Below are 21,317 nucleotides of genomic sequence, written 5' to 3'. Positions count from 1 at the left end.
CCCAAAATTCCAGAGTGAGACCCCAAAAATCCCCAAAAACCCCCAAATTCTTGACTGAGACCCCAAAAATTCCCAAATTCCCCCAAAATCTCAACTGAGACCCCAAAAAATACCAAAAAATCCCCCAAAATTCCAGACTGAGACCCCAAAAAATCCCAAAAATTCCCAAAATCTGAATTGAGACACCAAAAATTCCCCAAAAATCCAAAGTGAGACCCCAAAAATTCCCCAAATTCCCAAAATTCTAGAGTGAGACCCCAAAAATTCCCCAAAATCCCCCAAAATCTTGACTGAGACCCCAAAAATCCCCCAAAAATCCTCCAAAATTCTGACTGAGACCCAAAAAATTCCCAAAAATCCAAAGTGAGACCCCAAAAATTCCCAAATTCCCCAAAAATCTTGACTGAGACCCCAAAAAATCAAACAAATCCCCCAAAATCTGAACTGAGACCCCAAAATATCCAAAAATTCCCCAAAATTCTGACTGAGACCCCAAAAACCCCCAAAATTCCAGACTGAGACCCCAAAAATTCCCAAAAATCCAAAGTGAGACCCCAAAAATTCCCAAATTCCCCAAAAATCTGGACTGAGACCCCAAAATATCCAAAAACTCCCCAAAAATCTGGACTGAGACCCCAAAAAATCCCCAAAATCCCCCAAAATCTGAACTGAGACCCCAAAATATCCAAAAATTCCCCAAAAATCTCAACTGAGACCCCAAAAAATCCCAAAAATTCCCAAAATCTGAACTGAGACCCCAAAAATTTCCAAAAATCCAAAGTGAAACCCCAAAAATTCCCAAAAATCCCCCAAAATCTGAACTGAGACCCCAAAATATCCAAAATCCCCCAAAATTCTCACTGAGACCCCAAAAATCCAAAGTGAGACCCTGAAAATTCCCCAAAATCCCCCCAAAACTCCCTCGGGCGCCTCCAAATTTGGGGAGGGGTCCCCAAAAATTCCCCTTTAGGACCCCAAAATCCCCCCCCCCTTCCTTTTGGGGGATTGATTCCCCTTCTAATTTAAATAAATTTGCATAAAGCCTTTTTTTGGGTTGGTTTTTTGGTGGGGCCTCTCCCCATCCATTTCTCCCAATTTTTCCCAATTTTTCCCAATTTCTCCCCAAAATTTCCCCAAATTTCCTCCCCAATTCCTGATCCCCTCCCCCTCCCCCTTTAGCCCCTCCCCCTTTAGCCCCTCCCCCTTTTAGCCCCTCCCCTTTAAGCCCCGCCCCTCCCCATCCATTTCTCCCATTTTTTCCCAATTTTTCCCATTTTTTCCCAATTTTTCCCATTTTTTCCCAATTTCTCCCCAAAATTTCCCCAAATCCCCCTCCCCCTTTAAGCCCCTCCCCTTTAAGCCCCTCCCCCTTTAAGCCCCTCCCCATTTAGCCCCTCCCCCTCCAGCCCCTCCCCCTCCTGCCCCTCCCCCATCCATCTCTCCCAATTTTTCCCATTTTTTCCCATTTTTTCCCATTTTTTCCAATTTTTCCCATTTTTCCCCAATTTCTCCCCAAAATTTCCCCTCCCCTCCCCCTCTAAGCCCCTCCCCCTGCAGGTCTCACTCTCCTGCCCCTCCCCCATCCATCTCTCCCAATTTTTCCCATTTTTTTCCCAATTTTTCCCAATTTTTCCCAATTTTTCCCATTTTTTTCGCAATTTTTCCCAATTTTTCCCAATTTTTCCCAATTTCTCCCCAAAATTCCCCCTCCCTCCCCCTTTAGCCCCTCCCCCTTTAGCCCCTCCCCATTAAGCCCCTCCCCCATTAAGCCCCTCCCCCTCCAGCCCCTCCCCCATCCATTCCTCCCAATTTCTCCCATTTTTTCCCAATTTTTCCCAATTTTTCCCAATTTTCCCCATTTTTTCCCAATTTCTCCCCAAAATTTCCCCTCCCCTCCCCCTTTTAGCCCCTCCCCCTCCAGCCCCTCCCCCTTTAAGCCCCTCCCCCTGCAGTTCTCAATCTCCCGCCCCTCCCCCATCCATTTCTCCCAATTTTTCCCATTTTTTCCCATTTTTTCCCAATTTCTCCCCAAAATTCCCCCTCCCGTCCCCCTTTAGCCCCTCCCCCTCCAGCCCCTCCCCCTTTAGCCCCTCCCCCCTGCAGGTCTCACTCTCCTGCCCCTCCCCCATCCATTTTTCCCAATTTTTCCAATTTTTTTTGCAATTTTTCCCCAATTTTTCCCATTTTTTCCCAATTTCTCCCCAAAATTTCCCCCTCTAAGCCCCTCCCCCTTTAGCCCCTCCCCCTTTAGCCCCTCCCCCTTCAGCCCCTCCCCCTTTAGCCCCTCCCCCATTAAGCCCCTCCCCCTCCAGCCCCTCCCCCATCCATTTCTCCCAATTTCTCCCATTTTTTCCCATTTTTTTCGCCATTTTTCCCAATTTTTCCCATTTTTTCCCAATTTCTCCCCAAAATCCCCCCTCCCCTCCCCCCTTCAGCCCCTCCCCCTCAGCCCCTCCCCCATGCAGGTCTCCATCGCCTGCACCGATCCCGCCCTGCGCGGCCCCGGCCCGGGTGGGGGAGGGGCAGCGGGTGGGGGAGGGGCAGCGGGTGGGGGAGGGGCAGTGGGGGGGAGGGGCGCCCCCCCGCCGCGCTCGGGGGGTCGGAGCCCCTCGGGGGGTGGGGGAGGGGCGGCGGCTCCGATCCGGGGGGGGCCCCTCCCCCCCGCCCCTCCCCCACCCCCCTCTGCCCCTCCCCCACCCGGAGCGACCCCCGGCATGAAGTACCGGTAAGGGGGAGGGGCTTCTTTTGGGGGGTCGTTTTTGGGGGGTCTCGGGTGGATTTTGGGGTCCCCGGGTCCCTTTTGGGTGGTCCTGAACCCATTTTGGGGAGTCCTTGACTCATTTTGGGGGTCCCTGGGCCCATTTTCGGGGTGTCCCGGGTCCATTTTGGGGTCCCCGGGTTGATTTTGGGGATCCCCGGTTCCATTTTGGGGTCCTGGGCCCCATTTTGGGGGTCTCCGGGTTGATTTTGGGACTCCCTGGGTCCATTTTGTGGTCCTGGGGTCATTTTTGGGGGGTCCCGGGTTGATTTTGGGGTCCCTGGGCCCATTTTTGGGGTCCCTGTGTCCATTTGGGGGTCCCCGGGTCCCTTTTGGGGGGTCCCGGCTCCATTTTGTGGTCCTGGGGTCATTTTTTGGGGGTCCCCGGCTTGATTTTGGGGTCCCTGGGCCCAATCTGGGGGGTCTTGAAGTCATTTTTGGGGGTCCCCGAGTCCATTTGGGGGTCCCCGGCTCCATTTTTGGGGTCCCTGGTTCCATTTTGGGGTCCCCGGCTCCATTTTTGGGGTCCCTGGTTCCATTTTGGGGTCCCCGGGTCCATTTTGGGGGTCCCCGAGTCCATTTTGGGGTCCCCAAGTCCATTTTGGGGTCCCTGATCCAAATTTTGGGGTCGTTTAATTTTATTCGGATTTATTTGGGTTTTTAATTGGGATTTTTTTAAAATTTATTTGGATTTTATTTTTAATTTATTGGGATTTTTTTTAATTTATTGGGATTTTTGGAGGGTTTTTTTATTATTTATTGGGATTTTCTAAAAAATTTATTTCGATTTACTTGGGGTTTTTTAAATTTGGATTTTTTTTTTAATGTATTGGGATTTTAAAAAATTTATTTCGATTTCTTTGAGGTTTTTTTATATTTTGTTTTTTTTAATTTATTAGGATTTTATTTTTAATTTATTGGAGTTTTTTTCATTTATTGGGATTTTTTTAAAATTTATTAGGATTTTTTTTAATTTATTGGGATTTTTTAATAGTTATTTGGATTTTTGGGGTTTTTTTGGGGATTTATTTGGATTTTTTTAAGGTTCTTTTGGGGATTTATTTTGATTTTTTTTTTGGTTTTTTATTTATTTCGATTTTTTCAAACATTTATTTGGATTTTAAACATTTATTTGTATTTTTTGGGGGTTTTTTTCCATTTTGGGAAGGAGCCTCGGCCGCTCGGGGCTGCGCGTGTCCGTCCTGGGGCTCGGTGAGAGACGGAATTCGGGAATTGGGAATTTTGGGAATTTCGGGGGGAAATTTGTGAATATTGGGGAAAAAATGGGAATTTTGGGGGGAATTTTGGGTGGAAATTTGGGGATTTGGGGGTAAAATGGGAATTTTGGGGGGAAAAATGGGAATTTTTTTGGAAAAAATGGGAATTTGTGGGGAATTTTGGGGGAAAATGGGAATTTTGGGGGGAAAATATGGGAATTTTGGGGGGAAAAAAAGGGAATTTGGGGGAAAAAAAGGGAATTTGGGGGAATTTTGGGGGGAAATTTGGGAATTTCGGGAATTTCAGGGGGAAATTTGGGAATTTGGGGGGAATTTTGGGGGAAAAATGGGAATTTTGGGGGGGAAAAATGGGAATTTTTGGGGAAAAAATGGGAATTTTGGGGGAAAAAATGGGAATTTGGGGGGAATTTTGGGGGGAAAAATAGGAATTTTGGGGGAATTTGGGGGGGAAATGGGAATTTGGGGGAATTTTGGGTGGAAATTTGGGGATTTGGAGGGAAAATGGGAATTTGGGGGGAAAAATGGGAATTTGGGGGGACTTTTGGGTGGAAATTTGGGGATTTTGGGGAAAATTGGAAATTTGGGGGAATTTTGGGGGGGAAAATGGGAATTTGGGGGGATTTTTGGGGGAAATGGGAATTTTGGGGGGAAAAATGGGAATTATGGGGAAAAAATGGGAATTTGGGGGGAATTTTGGGAAAGAAATGGGAATTTTGGGGGAAATTTGTGAATTTGGGGGAAAATTTGGCGAATTTTGGGGAAAAATTGGGAATTTTGGGGGGAAAATGGGAATTTGGGGGAAAAATGGGAATTTGGGGGGAAAAAAATGGGAATTTGGGGGGAATTTTGGGGGAAAAATGGGAATTTTGGGGGGGGAAAATGGGAATTTTTTGGGAAAAAATGGGAATTTAGGGGGGAAAAATGGGAATTTGGGGGGAATTTTGGGTGGAAAATTGGAAATTTGGGGGAATTCGGGAGGGAAAATTGGGAATTTTGGGTGGAAATTTGGCAACTTTTTTGGAATTTTGGGGGAATTTGGGAATTTCGGGGGAATTTTGGGGGGAAATTTGGGGATTTTAGGGGAATTTGGGGGGGAAATTTGGGGATTTTGGGGGAAAATGGGAATTTTGGGGGAAAAATGGGAATTTGGGGGAATTTTGGGGGAAATTTAGGAATTTGTGGGGAATTTTGGGGAATTTTGGGTGAATTTTGGGAATTTGGGGTGAAATTTGGGGTGAAATTTGGAGATTTTGGGGGAATTTTGGCTTCCCCGTGCAATTTTGGGCTGAATTTGGGATTTTTTGGCGTCTCTTCACCCCCAAATTCCCCCCCCAGGTGCTCGTGGGATTTTCGGGGCCGGGACCTCGGAGGAGGTGAGACCCCCCCCCAAATTTTGGGATCCCCCCAAATTTTGGGATTCCCCCCCAAATTTTAGGATTTCCCCCCAATTTTTTCATTTTTTCCCATTTTTTTTGGCAATTCCCACCCATTTTTTGGGTTTTTTTCCCCTTTTTTTTTTATTTTTTCCCCCTTTTTTTTTGGGTTTTCCCCCTATTTTTGGGGACCCCATTTTTGGGGTGCCCCTCCCCAATTTTGGGGTCCCTCCCTGACTCCCCCTCCCCAAATTTTGGGGTTCCCAGGAGGCCGAGCGGGTGCTGAGCGCCGCCTACGATTGGGGGGTGACGCTGTTCGACACCTCGGGGGCCTCGGCCAGGTACCCCCAAAATCCAAACCCGCACCCCAAAAATCCTCCCCGAACCCCAAAATCGCCCCCAAAAAAATCCCGACCCCAAAAAACCCCAAAAAAATCCAACCTCGGCTTCAAAATCTGAAAAAAAATTCAATTTTGACCCCTAAAAAACCAAAAAAATTTAAATTTTGACCTCAAAATTCCTCCAAATTTCCCCTTCCGAAAGCCCCAAAAATCCCAAATTTGCCCCCCCAAAAAAATCCCGACCCCAAAAATCCCCAAAAAATCCAAGTCTGGCATCAAAATCTGAAAAAATTAAATTTTGCCCCCAAAAATCCCAATCCTGACTCAAAAATGCCCCAAATTTCCCCTCTCAAAATTCCTGAAATGTCCCCTAAAAAAAACCCCAATTCCCCAAATCCCTGAAACATTCCCCAAAAATCCCCAAATTCCTCCCAAAATTCCCCAAAAAACAAAAAAAATTCCCCCAAATCCCCCAATATTCCCCTAAATCTCCCCCAAAAAAATCCCCAAATTTGCTCCAAATCTCCCAAAATTTCCCCCCAAAAAAGCCCCAAACCTCCCCCAAAAAATACCCCAAAACCCCCCAAAAATCCCAATATGTCCCAAAATTCCCCCAAAATCTCCCCCCAAAAAAACCCAAAAATTCCCCAAAACCAAAAAAAATTCCCCAAATTCCCCAAAATCCCCCAAAAATTCTCCCAAAATTCCGCAAAAAAAACCCAAAATAATCCCCCCAAAAACAAAAACATCCCCCAAAATCCCCCAAATATTCTCCCAAAATTTGCCCAAAATCTCTGCCCAAAAAACCCCAAAAAATCCCCCAAAAACAAAACCAAAAAATCCCCTAAAATGCCCAAAATCCCCCCAAAAATCTCCCCCAAAACCAAAAAAAAATCCCCCAAAATTCCCAAAAATCCCCCAAAATTCCCCCAAATTCCCCAAAAATCCCCAAAAATCCCCCCCAAACCAAAAATATTCCCCAAAATTCCCCAAAATTCCCCAGATTTCCCCAAATTTCCCCAAATTCCCGCAGGGTGGAGAAGTCGCTCGGGCGGATCCTGAGGAGCAAAGGATGGAGGTGGGGGAGGGGCGGGGGGGGAATTTTGGGGAAATTTGGGGAAATTTGGGGGAAATTTTGGGGAAATTTTGGGGAAATTTTTGGGAAATTTGGTGATTTTGGGCTCCCCAGGGGGATTTGGGGAAATTTGGGGAAAATTTGGGGGAATTTGGGGGATTTTGGGAAATTTTGGGGAAATTTGGTGATTTTGGGGTCCCCAGGGGGATTTGGGGGAAATTTTGGGGAAAATTTGGGAAAATTTGGGGGAATTTGGGGGATTTTGTGGGGAAATTTTGGGGAAAATTGGGAGGCCCTGGGAGGATTTTGGGGAAATTTTGGGGTCCTGGGTGGGATTTTTGGGCTCCCTGGGAGGAAATTTGGGGTCCCCACGGGAATTTTAGGGAAATTTGGGAAATTTTGGGGGAAATTTGGGAAATTTTGGGGGAAATTTGGGGAATTTTGGGGGAAATTTGAGGTAAATTGGGGGGATTCTGAGTGGGACTTTGATAATTTTGGGGTCCCCAGGGGGATTTTGGGGATATTTGGGGAAAATTTGGGGTCCCTGGGGGGGATTTTGGGGGAAATTTGGGAAAATTTGGGGAAATTTGGGATCCCCTGGGGGGAATTTTGGGGTCCCCAGGGGGATTTTGGGGAAATTTTGGGAAAATTTGGGGAAATTTGGGGAAAATTTGGAGACATTTGGGATTCCTGGGGGAATTTTGGGGGAAATTAGGGGGAAATTTGGGGAAATTTGGGGTCCCTGGGGGGATTTTGGTAAATTTGGGGTCCTGGATGGGATTTTTGGGGTCCCTGGGGGGGATTTTGGGGAAATTTTGGGGATTTTGGGGTCCCTGGGAGGATTTTAGTAAATTTGAGGTTCCCGAGTGGAATTTTGGGGGAATTTTGGGGATTTTTTGGGGAAATTTTGGGACATTTTGGGGTCCCCCCCCCAGGCGCTCCAGTTACGTCATCACCGCGCGCGTCCACTGGGGGGCGCCGTGAGTACCCAGAATGCACCGCGGGGGGAATTTTGGGGATTTTGGGGATTTTTGGGGTGAATTTTGGGGATTTTGGGGGAATTTGGGATTTTTGGGGGGTTGAATTTGGGGTTTTGGGGGGAATTTGGGGAAAATTTGGGGGTTTTGGGGGGATTTTGGGATGAATTTTGGAGGGAATTTTGGGGTTTTTTGGGGCGCAATTTTGGGGATTTTTGGGGTGAATTTGGGAAAATTTTGAGTGGAATTTTGTAATTCTGGGAGGGATTTTGGGGGGAAGTTTTGGGGGTCTGGGGGTGAATTTTGGATAAATTTTGGGGGTTTGGAGGATTTTGGGATGAATTTTGGGGGGAATTTTGGGGAAAAATTTTGGTGTTTTGGGGGTGAATTTGGGAAAATTTTGGGGGTTTGGAGGATTTGGCGATGAATTTTGGGGGGAATTTTGGGATTTCGGGGGGAATTTTGGGGGTTTTGGGGGTGAATTAGGGGAAAATTTGGGGTTTTTTGGGGGGTTTTGGGGGGATTTGGGAACTGGGAAAAATTCTGATTTTGAGGGTGGAATTTTTGGGTAAATTTTGTCATTTTGGGGGTGAATTTTTGGGGCCTGGGGTGAATTTTGGGGTTTTTAGGGTGAATTTGGGAGTTTTGGGGTGAATTTTGGGGGTTTTTGGAGTGAATTTTGGGGGTGAATTTTGGGTGAATTTTGGGGGTTTGGGGGTGAATTTTGGGGTGAATTTTGGTGTTTTGGGGATGAATTTTGTGGTGAATTTGGGGGGTTTGGGGGTGAATTTTGGGGTTTTGGGGGTGAATTTTGGGGTTTTTTGGGTGAATTTTGGGGTGAATTTAGGGGGTTTTTGGGGGTGAATTTTGGGGCGAATTTTGGGGTGAATTTTGGGGGTTTTGGGGTGAATTTTGGGGTGAATTTCGGGGCTTTTGGGTTAAATTTTGGGGTGAATTTTGGGGTTTTTTGGGTAAATTTTGGGGTTTTTTTGCCCCCCAGACCCGACCGGGGCCTCTCCAGGAAATTCCTGCTGGAAGGTGAGGGGGGAGGGGCGGGGCTTGGGTGGGCGTGGCCAACACACGGCCACGCCCCTCCGAGTTACTATGCAAATGTGGGCGTGACTTGAACCTGACCACGCCCCCCAAACCTCATTAAGCCACGCCCCCAGTGGATCGTTTTTGTTTGGTGGGCGTGGCTTACCTTTGGCCACGCCCCCGTGGTTTATCAGCACGGGGGGCGTGGCCTGACGCTGACCACGCCCCCTCAGGGCTCCGGGGGTCCCTTCGCCGCCTCCAACTCGATTACGTCGACGTCGTCTTCGCCGGGCCCCGCCCCGGCCCCGCCCCCTGCCACGGTGAGGCCACGCCCCTTTTGGGTTGGCCACGCCCCTTCCGGTTCGGCCACGCCCCTTTTGGTTTGGCCACGCCCCCACTAAAAATCTCAGTGGCCCAAAATGGCCCCAAATTTCCCCAAAATTTCCCCAAAATTTCCCCCAAATCCCCCCAGGCCACGCCCACCCCAAGCCCCGCCCTTCTCCAAGGCAGTGGCCACGCCCATTTTAGGCCACGCCCCCTTTAGGCCACGCCCCCTCATGTGTCCCTCTCCTCCCCCCCCCATCCAGGAATGGACCCGACCCTGCGGCTGCTGCGGCTGGAAGGTACCAATGGCAATGGGGGGGGCAAAATCAACCCAAAATCTGCACAAAATCAGCCCAAAATCCATCCAAAAATCAGCCCAAAATCAGCCCAAAATCAGCCCGAAATCCACCCTAAACTGACCCAAAATCCAACCCAAAATCAGCCCAAAATAACCCCAAAATCACCCCAAAATCAGCCCAAAATCCAACCCAAAATCCACCCCAAATCACCCCAAAATCCACCCCAAAATTCAACCTAAAATCCACCCAAAAATCAGCGCAAAATCAGCCCAAAATCCACCCGAAATCCACCCCAAAAATCAACCCAAATTCCACCCCAAAATCACCTTAAAATCAACCCAAAATCACCCCAAAATCCACCCCAAAATTACCCCAAATCGCCCCAAAAATCAACCCAAAATCACCCCAAAACCAGCCCAAAATCAGCCCAGAATCCACTCAAAATCCACCCCAGATCGCCCCAAAAATCACCCCAAAATCCACCCCAAAATCCAACCCAAAGTCACCCCAAAATTCACTCAAAATCCACCCTAAAATCACCCTAAAATCCACCCCAAATCTGCCCAAATCTACCCAAAATCACCCCAATATCCACCCCAAAATCCACCCCAAAGTCACCCCAAAATCAGCCCAACAATCACCATGAAATCCACCCTAAAGCATCCCAAAATCCACCCCACAATCCACCCAAAAATCAGCCCAAAAATCACCCTAAAATCCACCCAAAATTCAGCCCAAAATCCGCCCCAAAATCCACCCAAAAATCACCCCAAAATCCACCCCAAAATCAGTGCAAATTCCACCCCAAAATAACCCCAAAATCCGCCCAAAAACACCCCAAAACAACCAAAAATCAGCCCAAAATCACCCCAAAATCCATCCAAAATTCAGCCCAAAATCCGCCCCAAAATCCACCCAAAAATCACCCCAAAATCAGCCCAAAATCAGCCCAAAATCAGCCCAAAAATCAACCAAAAAATCAGCCCAAAATCAGACCAAAATCCACCCCAAAATCCACCCAAAAGTGATCCAAAATCACCACAAAATCCACCCCAAAAATCCACCCAAAATCCACCCCAAAATCCACCCAAAAGTGATCTAAAATCACCCCAAAATCAGCCCAAAACCACCCCAAAATCCACCCAAAAATTGCCTGAAATCCACCCAAATCTGACCTAAATCACCCCAAAATCTCCAAATCCCCCCAAAATCTCCAAAATCCACCCAAACCTGACCTAAATCACCCCAAATTGACCCAAAATAACCCCAAATCTGACTTATACCCCCCAAAATATCCAAAATCCACCCAAATCTGACCCGAATCCCCCCAAAATCCCCCCAAATCCCCCCATCCCCCCCAATATCTGACGTGGTCCCTCCCGTTCTCCCCCCCGGGCAGAGTTGGTTCGTGCCATGAGTGACGTCATCGATCAGGGCCTGGCGCTCTACTGGGGCACGGCCGGGACCGCCCCCAATGACGTCATGGTGGGCGGGGCCAGCGGGAAATCGGGGGTGACGTTATGGTGGGCGGGGCCAGTGGAATGGAAATTATGATGTCATGGTGGGCGGGGCCAGAGGGAAATGGAGGTTATGATGTCATGGTGGGCGGAGCCAGAGGGAAATTGGGTGATGTCATGGTGGGTGGGGCCAGAGGGAAATGGGGATTATGATGTCATGGTGGGCGGGGCCAGAGGGAAATTGGGTGATTACATCATGGTGGGCGGGGCCAGAAAATGGGGATTATGATGTCATGGTGGGCGGGGCCAGGGGAATGTGGGTGATGTCATGGTGGGCGGGGCCAGAGGGAAATGGGGTGATGTCATGGTGGGCGGGGACAAGAAAATTGGGATTATGATGTCATGGTGGGCGGAGCCTGGAAAAGGGGGTTATGATGTCATGGTGGGCGGGGCCATGGAAAGGGGGTGATGATGTCATAGTGGGCGGGGCCAGAGGTAAATGAGAGTTATGACGTCATGATGGGCGGGGCCATGGAAATGTTGCTTATGATGTCATGGTGGGCGGGGCCAGAGGGAAATGGGGGTTATGACGTCATGGTGGGTGGGGCCTGGGAAATGGGGGTGATGATGTCATGGTGGGCGGGGCCATCAGAAAAATCGGATGATGTCATGGTGGGCGGGGCCATGGAAAAGGGGGTGATGATGTCATGGTGGGCGGGGCTAAGAAAATGGGAATTATGATGTCATGGTGGGTGGGGCTAGCGGGAAATTTGGGTGACGTCATGGTGGGCGGGGACACTGATGATGTCATAGGGGGTATTTGGAGACATTTTTGGGAGATTTGGGGACTTTTTGAGACTTTTGGGGTCACAGAGGTCACACAGGGGTCATACAGGGGTCGTACAGGGGTCATGGGGTCATACAGGGGTTAGGGGTCACCCAGGGGTCACAGGGACGGACAGAGGTCACGGAGGGGTCACACAGGGGTTAGGGGTCACCCAGGGGTCACAGGGACAGACAGAGGTCACGGAGGGGTCACACAAAGATCAGGGGTCACCCAGAGGTCACAGGGGTCACGCAGAGGTCACGACCCCCCAGGACGCCTTCGCGGTGGCCCGGCAGCTGAACCTGGTGGCCCCGGTGTGCCAGTGGGCGGAGCTTCCACCGGAGCCACGCCTCTTCCGCCAGCTCGGTAGGGGCGGGGCCAAAGGGGGCGTGGTCAAAAATGGGTGTGGTCAAAAATGGGCGTGGTCAAAAATGGGCGTGGCCAAATGGGAATAACTAATTATGGAAAGGGGCGTGGCCACAAAAGAGGCGGGGCTGGAGTGGGCGTGGTTAAGGGAATGGGCGTGGCCACATAAAAGGGGGTGGGGCAAATGGGGTGTGGTCAAATGGGCGTGGCCAAAGAGGTGACCACGCCCCCCCGATGTCCCCAGGTTTGGGCGCCGTCACCTGGGCCACGCCCACCCCACTGGGGGAGGAGACCCCCGAGAACGCCACGGACGAGGTACCCCGGGGGCACCAAATGTCCCCAAATGTCCCCAAAATGTCCCCAAAATGTCCCCAAATGTCCCAAATGTCCTCAATCCCCCCAATTCCCAAATGTCCCCAAAATGTCCCCAAATGTCCCCAAATGTCCCCAAATTTTCCCCCAAATGTCCCATCAATGTACCCAAAATGTCCCCAATCCCCCCAATGTCCCCAATTGTCCCCAACGTCCCCAAATGTCCCCAATGTCCCCAAATGTCCCAAATATCCCCCAATGTCCCCAAATGTCCCCAACTCTCCAATTCCCCGATGTCCCCAAAATGTCCCCAATCCCCCCAAATGTCCCCAGTGTCCCCACTGTCCCCAATGTCCCCAACCACCCAAATGTCCCCAAATGTTCCAAATGTCTCCCAAATGTCCCCAATGTCCCAAATATTCTCAAATGCCCCCAATCCCCTCAATGTCCCCAATGTTCCCCCAGTGTCCCCAATGTCCCCTCACTGTCTCCAATGTCCCCAAATCCCCCCAATGTCCCCAAATGTCCCCCAAATCCCCCCAATCCCCCAAAATGTCCCCACTGTCCCCAATGTCCCCAATGTCCCCAAATGTCCCCAACTCTCCAATTTCCCAATGTCCCCAAAATGTCCCAAATGTCCCCAATGTCCCCAATGTCCCCAATGTCCCCTCACTGTCCCCAATATCCCCTCACTGTCCCCAATGTCCCCTCACTGTCCCCAATGTCCCCAATGTCCCCAATGTCCCCAGGCCCTGCAGCCGCTGGCCCGGCAGTTGGGATGCTCCGAGACACAGCTCGGCATCGGTGAGGGACACGGGGACACCGAGGGGACACCCAGGGGACATCACTGGGGGACATGAGTGGGGACATGGGGGACGTCAGTGGGGACATTGGGACACCCAGGGGACATCCAGGGGACAGCCAGGGGACATGGGGACATCACTGGGGACAGCCATGGGGTCATCACTGGGGACATTGTTGGGGACATTGGGGACATCATTGGGTCATTATCGGGGACATTGGGGACATGGGGACATCAGTGGGGACAGTGGGGATGTCACTGGGGGATTGGGGACTTTGGTGGGGACATTGGGGACAGCCATGGGGACATCATTGGGTCATCACTGGGGACATTGTGGACATGGGGACATCATTGGGGACAGAGGGGACGTCACTGGGGGATTGGGGAGGTCGGCGGGGACATCAGTGGGGACATGGGGACAGCCATGGGGACATTGGGGACATCATTGGATCATTATTGGGGACATTGTGGATATTGGGACACCCAGGGGACACACAGGGGACACACGGGACAGTGGGGACATCACTGGGGGTTGGGGACGTCGTTGGGGACATGGGGGGCATTGGGGACATTGGGGACATCAGTGGGGACGTCGGTGGGGACATGGGGACAGTCATGGGGACATTGGAGACATCATTGGAGTCACCAGTGGGGACATTGGGGACATCATTTGGGACATCACTGGGGACATTGGGGACATCATAGGGTTCATCTGTGGGGACATCATTGGGTAATCATTGGGGACATCAGTGGGGACATCAGTGGGGACATGGGGACATCACTGGGGACATTGAGGACATCATTGGGTCATTATCGGGGACATTGTGGACATGGGGACATCACTGGGGACATCAGCAGGGACGTCGGTGGGGACATGGGGACATTGTGGACATCATTGGGGACATTGGGGTCATCACTGGGGACATGGGGACAGCCATGGGGACACTGGGGACATCATTGGGTCATTATCGGGGACATTGTGGGCATGGGGACATCAGTGGGGACAGTGGGGATGTCACTGGGGGATTGGGGACTTTGGTGGGGACATTGGGGACAGCCATGGGGACATCATTGGGTCATCACTGGGGACATTGTGGACATGGGGACATCACTGGGGACAGAGGGGACGTCACTGGGGGACTGGGGACGTCGGTGGGGACATCAGTGGGGACATTGGGGATGGGCATGGGGACACTGGGGTTATCACTGGGGACATCATTGGGGGCATTGGGGACATCAGTGGGTCATTATCTGGGACATTGTGGATGTGGGGACATCATTGGGGACATCAGCGGGGACATTGGGGACATCCTTGGGGACACAGGGACAGCCATGGGGACATTGGGGACATCATTGGGTCATTACCGGGGACACTGGGGACATGGGGACATCAGTGGGGACAGCGAGGGGACAGTGGGGACGTCACTGGGGACAGCCATGGGGACATTAGGGTCATCATTGGAATCACCAGTGGGGACATCCATGGGGACATCAGTGGGGACATTGGGGACGTCACTGAGGGATTGGGGACATCACTGGGGACATTGGGGACATCATAGGGTTCATCCGTGGGGACATCATTGGGTCATCATTGGGGACACTGGGGGCATTGTGGACACAGGGACATCATTGGGGACATCAGTGGGGACGTCACTGAGGACATTAGGGGTGACATTGGGGACAGGCATGGGGACATCATTGGGGACATCAGTGTGGACACGCGGACAGCCATGGGGACACTGGGGACATCAGTGGTCAGTGGTGACATGGGGACATCAGTGGGGACATTGGGGACAACCGTGGGGACATGGGGGATATCAGTGGGTTCATCAGTGGGGACATCATTGGAGACATGGGGACAGCCATGGGGACATTGGGGACATCACTGGGGACATCACTGGGGACATTGGGGACAGTGTGGGGCTGGGGGGGTGTGACACCAGAGGATGGGTGACACCGAGGTGACACTGGGATGACACAGGGGTGGCACTGAGGTGACACTGGGTGGGTGGGTAACACCAAGGTGACACCAAGGTGACACGAAGGTGACACCGAGGTGACACTGAGGTGACACAGGGGTGGCACTGACGGGGTGGGTGACACAGGGGTGGCACTGTCCCTGTCCCCAGCCCGGTCCCTGCGGTTGGAGGGTGCTGGGGTGACACTGAGGTGACACTGGGGTGACACTGGGGTGACACAGGGGTGACACTGACAGGGTGGGTGACACTGAGGTGACACAGAGGTGGCACTGTCATTGTCCCCAGCCCAGTCCCTGTGGCTGGAGGGCGCTGGGGTGACACAGGGGTGGCACTGATGGGGTGGGTGACACCGAGGTGACACCAAAGTGACACCGGGGTGACACAGGGGTGGCACTGAGGTGACACTGGGTGGGTGGGTGACACTGAGGTGACACTGGGGTGGCACTGTCCCTGTCCCCAGCCCGGTCCCTGCGGCTGGAGGGTGCTGTGGGTGACACAGGGGTGACACTGATGGGGTGGGTGACACTGAGGTGACACAGGGGTGGCACTGATGGGGTGGGTGACACTGAGGTGACACAGGGGTGGCACTGTCCCTGTCCCCAGCCCGGTCCCTGTGGCTGAGGGCTCTGGGGTGACACTGGGGTGACACAGGGGTGGCACTGACGGGGTGGATGACACCGAGGTGACATTGTCATTGTCCCCAGCCCGGTCCCTGTGGCTGGAGGGCTCTGGGGTGACACAGGGGTGGCACTGATGGGGTGGGTGACACCGAGGTGACACCGAGGTGACACAGGGGTGGCACTGTCATTGTCCCCAGCCCGGTCCCTGCGGCTGGAGGGTGCCGGGGTGACACTGGGGTGACACTGACGGGGTGGGTGACACCAAGGTGACACCGAGGAGACACTGGGTGGGTGGGTGACACCGAGGTGACACTGAGGTGACACAGGGGTGGCACTGACGGGGTGGGTGACACTGAGGTGACACAGGGGTGACACAGGGTGGGTGGGTGACACAGGGGTGGCACTGACAGGGTGGGTGACACCGAGGTGACACTGAGGTGACACAGGGGTGGCACTGATGGGGTGGGTGACACCGGGGTGGCACAGGGGTGACACAGGGTGGGTGGGTGACACAGGGGTGACATTGTCACTGTCCCTGTCCCTGTCCCCAGCCCGGTCCCTGAGGCTGGAGGGCTCTGGGGTGACACAGGGGTGACACTGATGGGGTGGGTGACACCGAGGTGACACCGAGGTGACACTGTGGTGACACTGGGGTGGCACTGAGGGGGTGGGTGACACTGGGGTGACACTGAGGTGGCACTGTCACTGTCCCTGTCATTGTCCCCAGCCCGGTCCCTGCGGCTGGAGGGCGTCAGCTCCGTCCTGTTGGGGGCCGAGACCCCGCGGGGACTGCGGGAACAGCTCCGGGCCCTGCAGGTGGGACAGCGGGGACACCTGGGGACACCTGGGGACAGCTGGGGACACTTTGGGGGCACTTTGGGGACACCTTGGGGGGTCCTGGGACACACCTGGGGACACCTGGGGACACCTGGGGACACACCTGGGACAGACCTGGGGACATTTGGGGACACCTGGGGACACCTGGGGACACCTTGAGGGTCCTGGGGACACCTGGGGACACTTGGGGGGGGTTGTGGGGACACTTTGGGGACATTTGGGACACCTTGGGGACACACTTGGGGACAGCTGGGGACACTTTGGGACACCTTGGGGTCACTTTGGGGATAACTTTGGGGGTCCTGGGGACACCTGAGACACTTTGGGACACTTGGGGACATTTGGGGACACCTGGGGGACACCCGGGGACACCTGGGGGCGCTTTGGGGACAGCTGGGGACACTTTGGGGACACCTGGGGACACCTTGGGGACATTTGGGACACTTTGGGGGCACTTTGGGGGCACTTTGGGGGCACCTGGGGACACTTTGGGGGCACTTTGGGGGTACCTGGGGACAGCTGGGGACACCTGGGGACACCTGTGACACCTGGGGACATCTTGGGGACATTTGGGACACTTTGGGGACACCCGGGGACACCTGAGGACAGCTGGGGACACACCTGTGACACCTGGGGACACCTTGGGGACACCTGGGAACACTTTGGGGTCACCATGGGTACGTTTGGGGCACTTTGGGGACACCTGGGGATATCTTGGGGACATTTGGGACACTTTGGGGGCACTTTAGGGAGAGCTTTGAGGGGTCCTGGGGACACCTGGGGACACCTTGGGGACATTTGGGACACTTTGGGGATAATTTTGGGGGTCCTGGAGACACCTGGGGACACACCTGGGGACACTTGAGGGACACCTGGGGACACCCTGGGGACACTTTGGGGGGGTCCTGGGGACACCTGGAGACACCTGGGGACACCTGGGGACATTTGGGGACACCTGGGGACACCTTGAGGGTCCTGGGGACACCTGGGGACATTGGGGGGGTTGTGGGGACACTTTGGGGACACCTGGGGACACTTTGGGAGTCCAGGGGACACTTTGGGGACATTTGGGACACCTTGCGGACACCTGGGGACACACGGGGACACCTGGGGACAGCTGGGGACACTTTGGGGACACTGGGGGACACCCTGGGGACACTTTGGAGACACCTGGAGACACCTGGGGACACCTCGGGAGCACTTTGGGGACATTTGGGACACTTTGGGGACACTCTGGGGGGTCCTGGGGACACCTTAGGGGGTCCTGGGACACACCTGGGGACATTTTGGGGACACTTGGGGACACACCTGGGGACACCTGGGGACACTTTGGGGTCACTTGGGGCCACTTTGGGACACTTTGGGGACACCTTGGGGGGTCCTGGGGACACTTTGGGGACACCTGGGGACATCTGGGGACAGCTGGGGACATTTGGGGACAGCTGGGGACATTTGGGGATACCTGGGGACACTTTGGGGGGTCCTGGGGACACCTGGGGACATCTGGGGACTCTTTGGGGACACCAGGGACACACCTGGGGACAGTTGGGAACACTCTGGGGACACTTTGGGTACATTTGGGACACTTTGGGTACATTTGGGGACACCCTGGGGATACCTGGGGGACACACCTGGGGAGAGCTGGGGACACCTTGGGGTCACTTTGGAGACACCTGGGGACAAGTCGGGGTCACCTGGGGACACCTGGGGACATTGGGGACACTGTGGGGACACCTTGAGGACATTGGGGACACTTGGGGGACACTCTGGGGGGTCCTGGTACACACCTGGGGACACCCTGGGGGCACCTGGGGAGAGCTGAGGATAATTTGGGGACACTTGGGGACACTTTGGGGACATTTGGGACACTTTGGGGGCACTTTGGGGAGACCTTGGGGGGTCCTGGGGACACTTGGGGACACCTGGGGACACCTGGGGGACAACTTGAGGTTCCTGGGACACACCTGGGGACAACTTGGGGACACTTTGGGGACACTTGGGGACACCTGGGGACACCTGGGACACACCTGGGGACATCTTGGGGACATTTGGGGACACCTTGGGGACACCTGGGGACATCTGGGGACACCTTGGGGACACTTTGGGACACCTGGGACACCTTGGGGACACCTGGGGACACTTTGGGGATAATTTTGGGGGTCCTGGGGACATATGGGGACACCTCGGGGACACCTTTGGGGACATTTGGGACACTTAGGGGACATTTGGGGACACCTGGGGACACTTTGGGGGGTCTTGGGGACACCTTGGGGACACTTGGGGACATCTTGGGGACATTTGGGACACTTTGGGGGCACTTTGGGACACTTTGGGGACATTGAGGACAACTTGGGGACACCTGGGGACATTTGGGGGGTCCTGGGAGGAATCGGGGGGGATTTGGGGGAAACTGGAGGGAAATTTTGGGTCAATTTCCACTGATTTTGGGTTTCTTTGCTCAGATTTTGGGTAAATTTTTGCAGATTTTTGGGGTTTTTCTGCGATTTTGGGGAAAGTTTTGCAGATTTTGGGTATTTTTGCTCAGATTTTGGGAACATTTCCACAGATTTTGGGGTTTTTTTGCTCAGATTTTGGGTAAATTTCCACAGATTTTGGGGTTTTTTTTCTCAGATTTTGGGTAAATTTCCACCGATTTTGGGGTTTTTTTGCTCAGATTTTGGGTAATTTTCTGCAGATTTTGGGTAACTTTTTTCAGATATTGGGGTTGTTTTCCTCAGATTTTGGATAAATTTCTGCAGTTTTTGGGGGGATTTGCTCATATTTTGGGTAAATTCCTTCAGATTTGGGGTTTTTTTTTCTCATATTTCGCATAAATTTCCACAGATTTTGAGTTTATTTTGCTCAGATTTTGGGTAAATTTTTGCGGATTTTGGGTAATTCTTTGCAGATTTTGGGTAAATTTTTGCAGATTTTGGGTAATTTTTTGCAGATTTTGGGCAAATTTCCGCCGATTCCGGGTAAATCCCCGCGGGTTCCTCGTTCCCCGCGCCGATTTGGGGTGAAATTCTGGGAATTTTTACCGATTTTTCCCGATTTTTCCCGATTTTTTCCCGTTTTCCCGCAGCTCCTGCCCCGCCTCGGCCCGGGGGGCGTGGCCAGCCCGCCCTGACCCCGCCCCCTCCGCCGCCTCCCATTGGCTGCTCCCGCATGGCCCCGCCCACCCGCGCCGCAGCCCCGCCCCCTGTGGGCGGAGCCTCCGACAGCAATAACCCCGCCCCCAAAAGGGGCGGGGCCAATCAAAGCACAAACCCCGCCCCCTCGTGACCCTGACCAATCGCAGCGCTTCCAGCGGGGGCGGGGCCGGGCAGGCCACGCCCCCTTTGGCCCCGCCCCCTCTGTGGGGGGAGGGGAATAAAAACGGCTTTAGCCAATGGGGGAGGGGCGGCCTCGTTTTTGGGGTGACCGGTTCAAACCAGTTCAAACCAGTTCAAACCAGTTCGAACCAGTGCTCCCAGTTCAAACCAGTTCAAACCAGTGAGATCCCAGTTCAAACCAGTTCAAACCAGTTCAAACCAGTGAGATCCCAGTTCAAACCAGTTCAAACCAGTTCAAACCGGTTCAAACCAGTTCAAACCAGTTCGAACCAGTGCTCCCAGTTCAAACCAGTTCGAACCAGTGAGATCCCAGTTCAAACCAGTTCAAACCAGTTCAAACCAGTTCAAACCGGTTCAAACCAGTTCAAACCGGTTCAAACCAGTTCAGACCGGTTCAAACCAGTTCGAATCAGTTCAAACCAGTTCAAACCAGTTCAAACCAGGGGTCAATGGGGTCACTGAGGGGTCAGTGGGGTCACTGAGGGGTCAATGGGGTCAGTGGGGTCACTGAGGGGTCAGTGGGGACACTGAGGGGTCAATGGGGTCACTGAGGGGTCAATGGGGTCAATGGGGTCACTGAGGGGTCATTGGGGTCACTGAGAGGTCAATGGGGTCACTGAGGGGTCAGTGGGGTCAGTGGGGTCACTGAGGGGTCAATGGGGTCACTGAAGGGTCAATGGGGTCACTGAGGGGTCAATGGGGTCAATGGGGTCACTGAGGGGTCATTGGGGTCACTGAGAGGTCAATGGGGTCACTGAGGGGTCAGTGGGGTCACTGAGGGGTCAATGGGGTCACTGAGAGGTCACTGGGGTCACTGAGGGGTCAGTGGGGTCAGTGGGGTCACTGAGGGGTCAATGGGGTCATTGGGGTCACTGAGGGGTCAATGGGGTCACTATGGGGTCAATGGGTCCATGGGTGGTCCCCAAGATGCCCCAAAGAACCCCAAAGGAACCCCAAGATACCCAAAGAACCTCAAAGAACCCCAAGGAACCTCAAGGAACCCCAAAGAACCTCAAGGAACCCCAAAGAACCTCAAAGAACCCCAAGGAACCCCAAAGAGCCCCCAAAGAACCTCAAAGAACCTTAAGGAACCCCAAAGGAACCCCAAAGAACCCCAAAAGAACCTCAAGGAACCCCAAAGAACCTCAAAGAACCCCAAGGAGCCCCAAGATGCCCCAAGGACCCCAAGATGCCCCAAAGGACCTCAAAGAACTTCAAAGAACCTCAAGAAACCCCAAAGAACCCCAAAAAACCCCAAAGGAACCCCAAAGAACCCCAAGATGCTCCAAGGAGCCCCAAGGAACCCCAAAAGAACCTCAAAGAACCTCAAAGAACATCAAAGAACCTGAAGGAACCTGAAAGA

The 21,317-nt window shown here is 53.0% G+C and overlaps 1 protein-coding gene across 1 annotated transcript; it reads left to right on the top strand.

The window, feature by feature from the left end:
- Positions 1–2,668: 2,668 nt before the first annotated feature.
- LOC115492776 (voltage-gated potassium channel subunit beta-3-like) lies at positions 2,669–19,891 on the top strand. The gene is made up of 15 exons (XM_072920647.1): positions 2,669–2,725; positions 3,927–3,970; positions 5,332–5,369; positions 5,637–5,710; positions 6,744–6,788; positions 7,721–7,765; positions 8,763–8,800; positions 9,031–9,117; positions 9,385–9,420; positions 10,820–10,905; positions 11,976–12,069; positions 12,314–12,379; positions 13,126–13,185; positions 16,510–16,598; positions 19,705–19,891. The coding sequence occupies exons 1-15, from the start codon at positions 2,715–2,717 to the stop codon at positions 19,747–19,749; spliced, it is 858 nt and encodes a 285-aa protein (XP_072776748.1). The 5' UTR covers positions 2,669–2,714; the 3' UTR covers positions 19,750–19,891.
- The last annotated feature ends 1,426 nt before the right edge of the window (positions 19,892–21,317 follow it).

The sequence above is a fragment of the Taeniopygia guttata genome, chromosome 32 (genome assembly GCF_048771995.1).
Source record: "Taeniopygia guttata chromosome 32, bTaeGut7.mat, whole genome shotgun sequence".
In the NCBI taxonomy this organism is placed as follows: domain Eukaryota; kingdom Metazoa; phylum Chordata; class Aves; order Passeriformes; family Estrildidae; genus Taeniopygia; species Taeniopygia guttata.
Note: the sequence above shows the minus strand (reverse complement) of the source record. Positions and strands in the feature narration are given on the sequence as shown.

Excerpts from the sequence above, each read along its gene's own strand:
- LOC115492776 (XM_072920647.1), top strand. Across the intron at positions 10,906-11,975 it reads CCGCCCCCAATGACGTCATG|GACGCCTTCGCGGTGGCCCG; the intron begins GTGGGCGGGGCC and ends ACGACCCCCCAG. Across the intron at positions 16,599-19,704 it reads AACAGCTCCGGGCCCTGCAG|CTCCTGCCCCGCCTCGGCCC; the intron begins GTGGGACAGCGG and ends GTTTTCCCGCAG.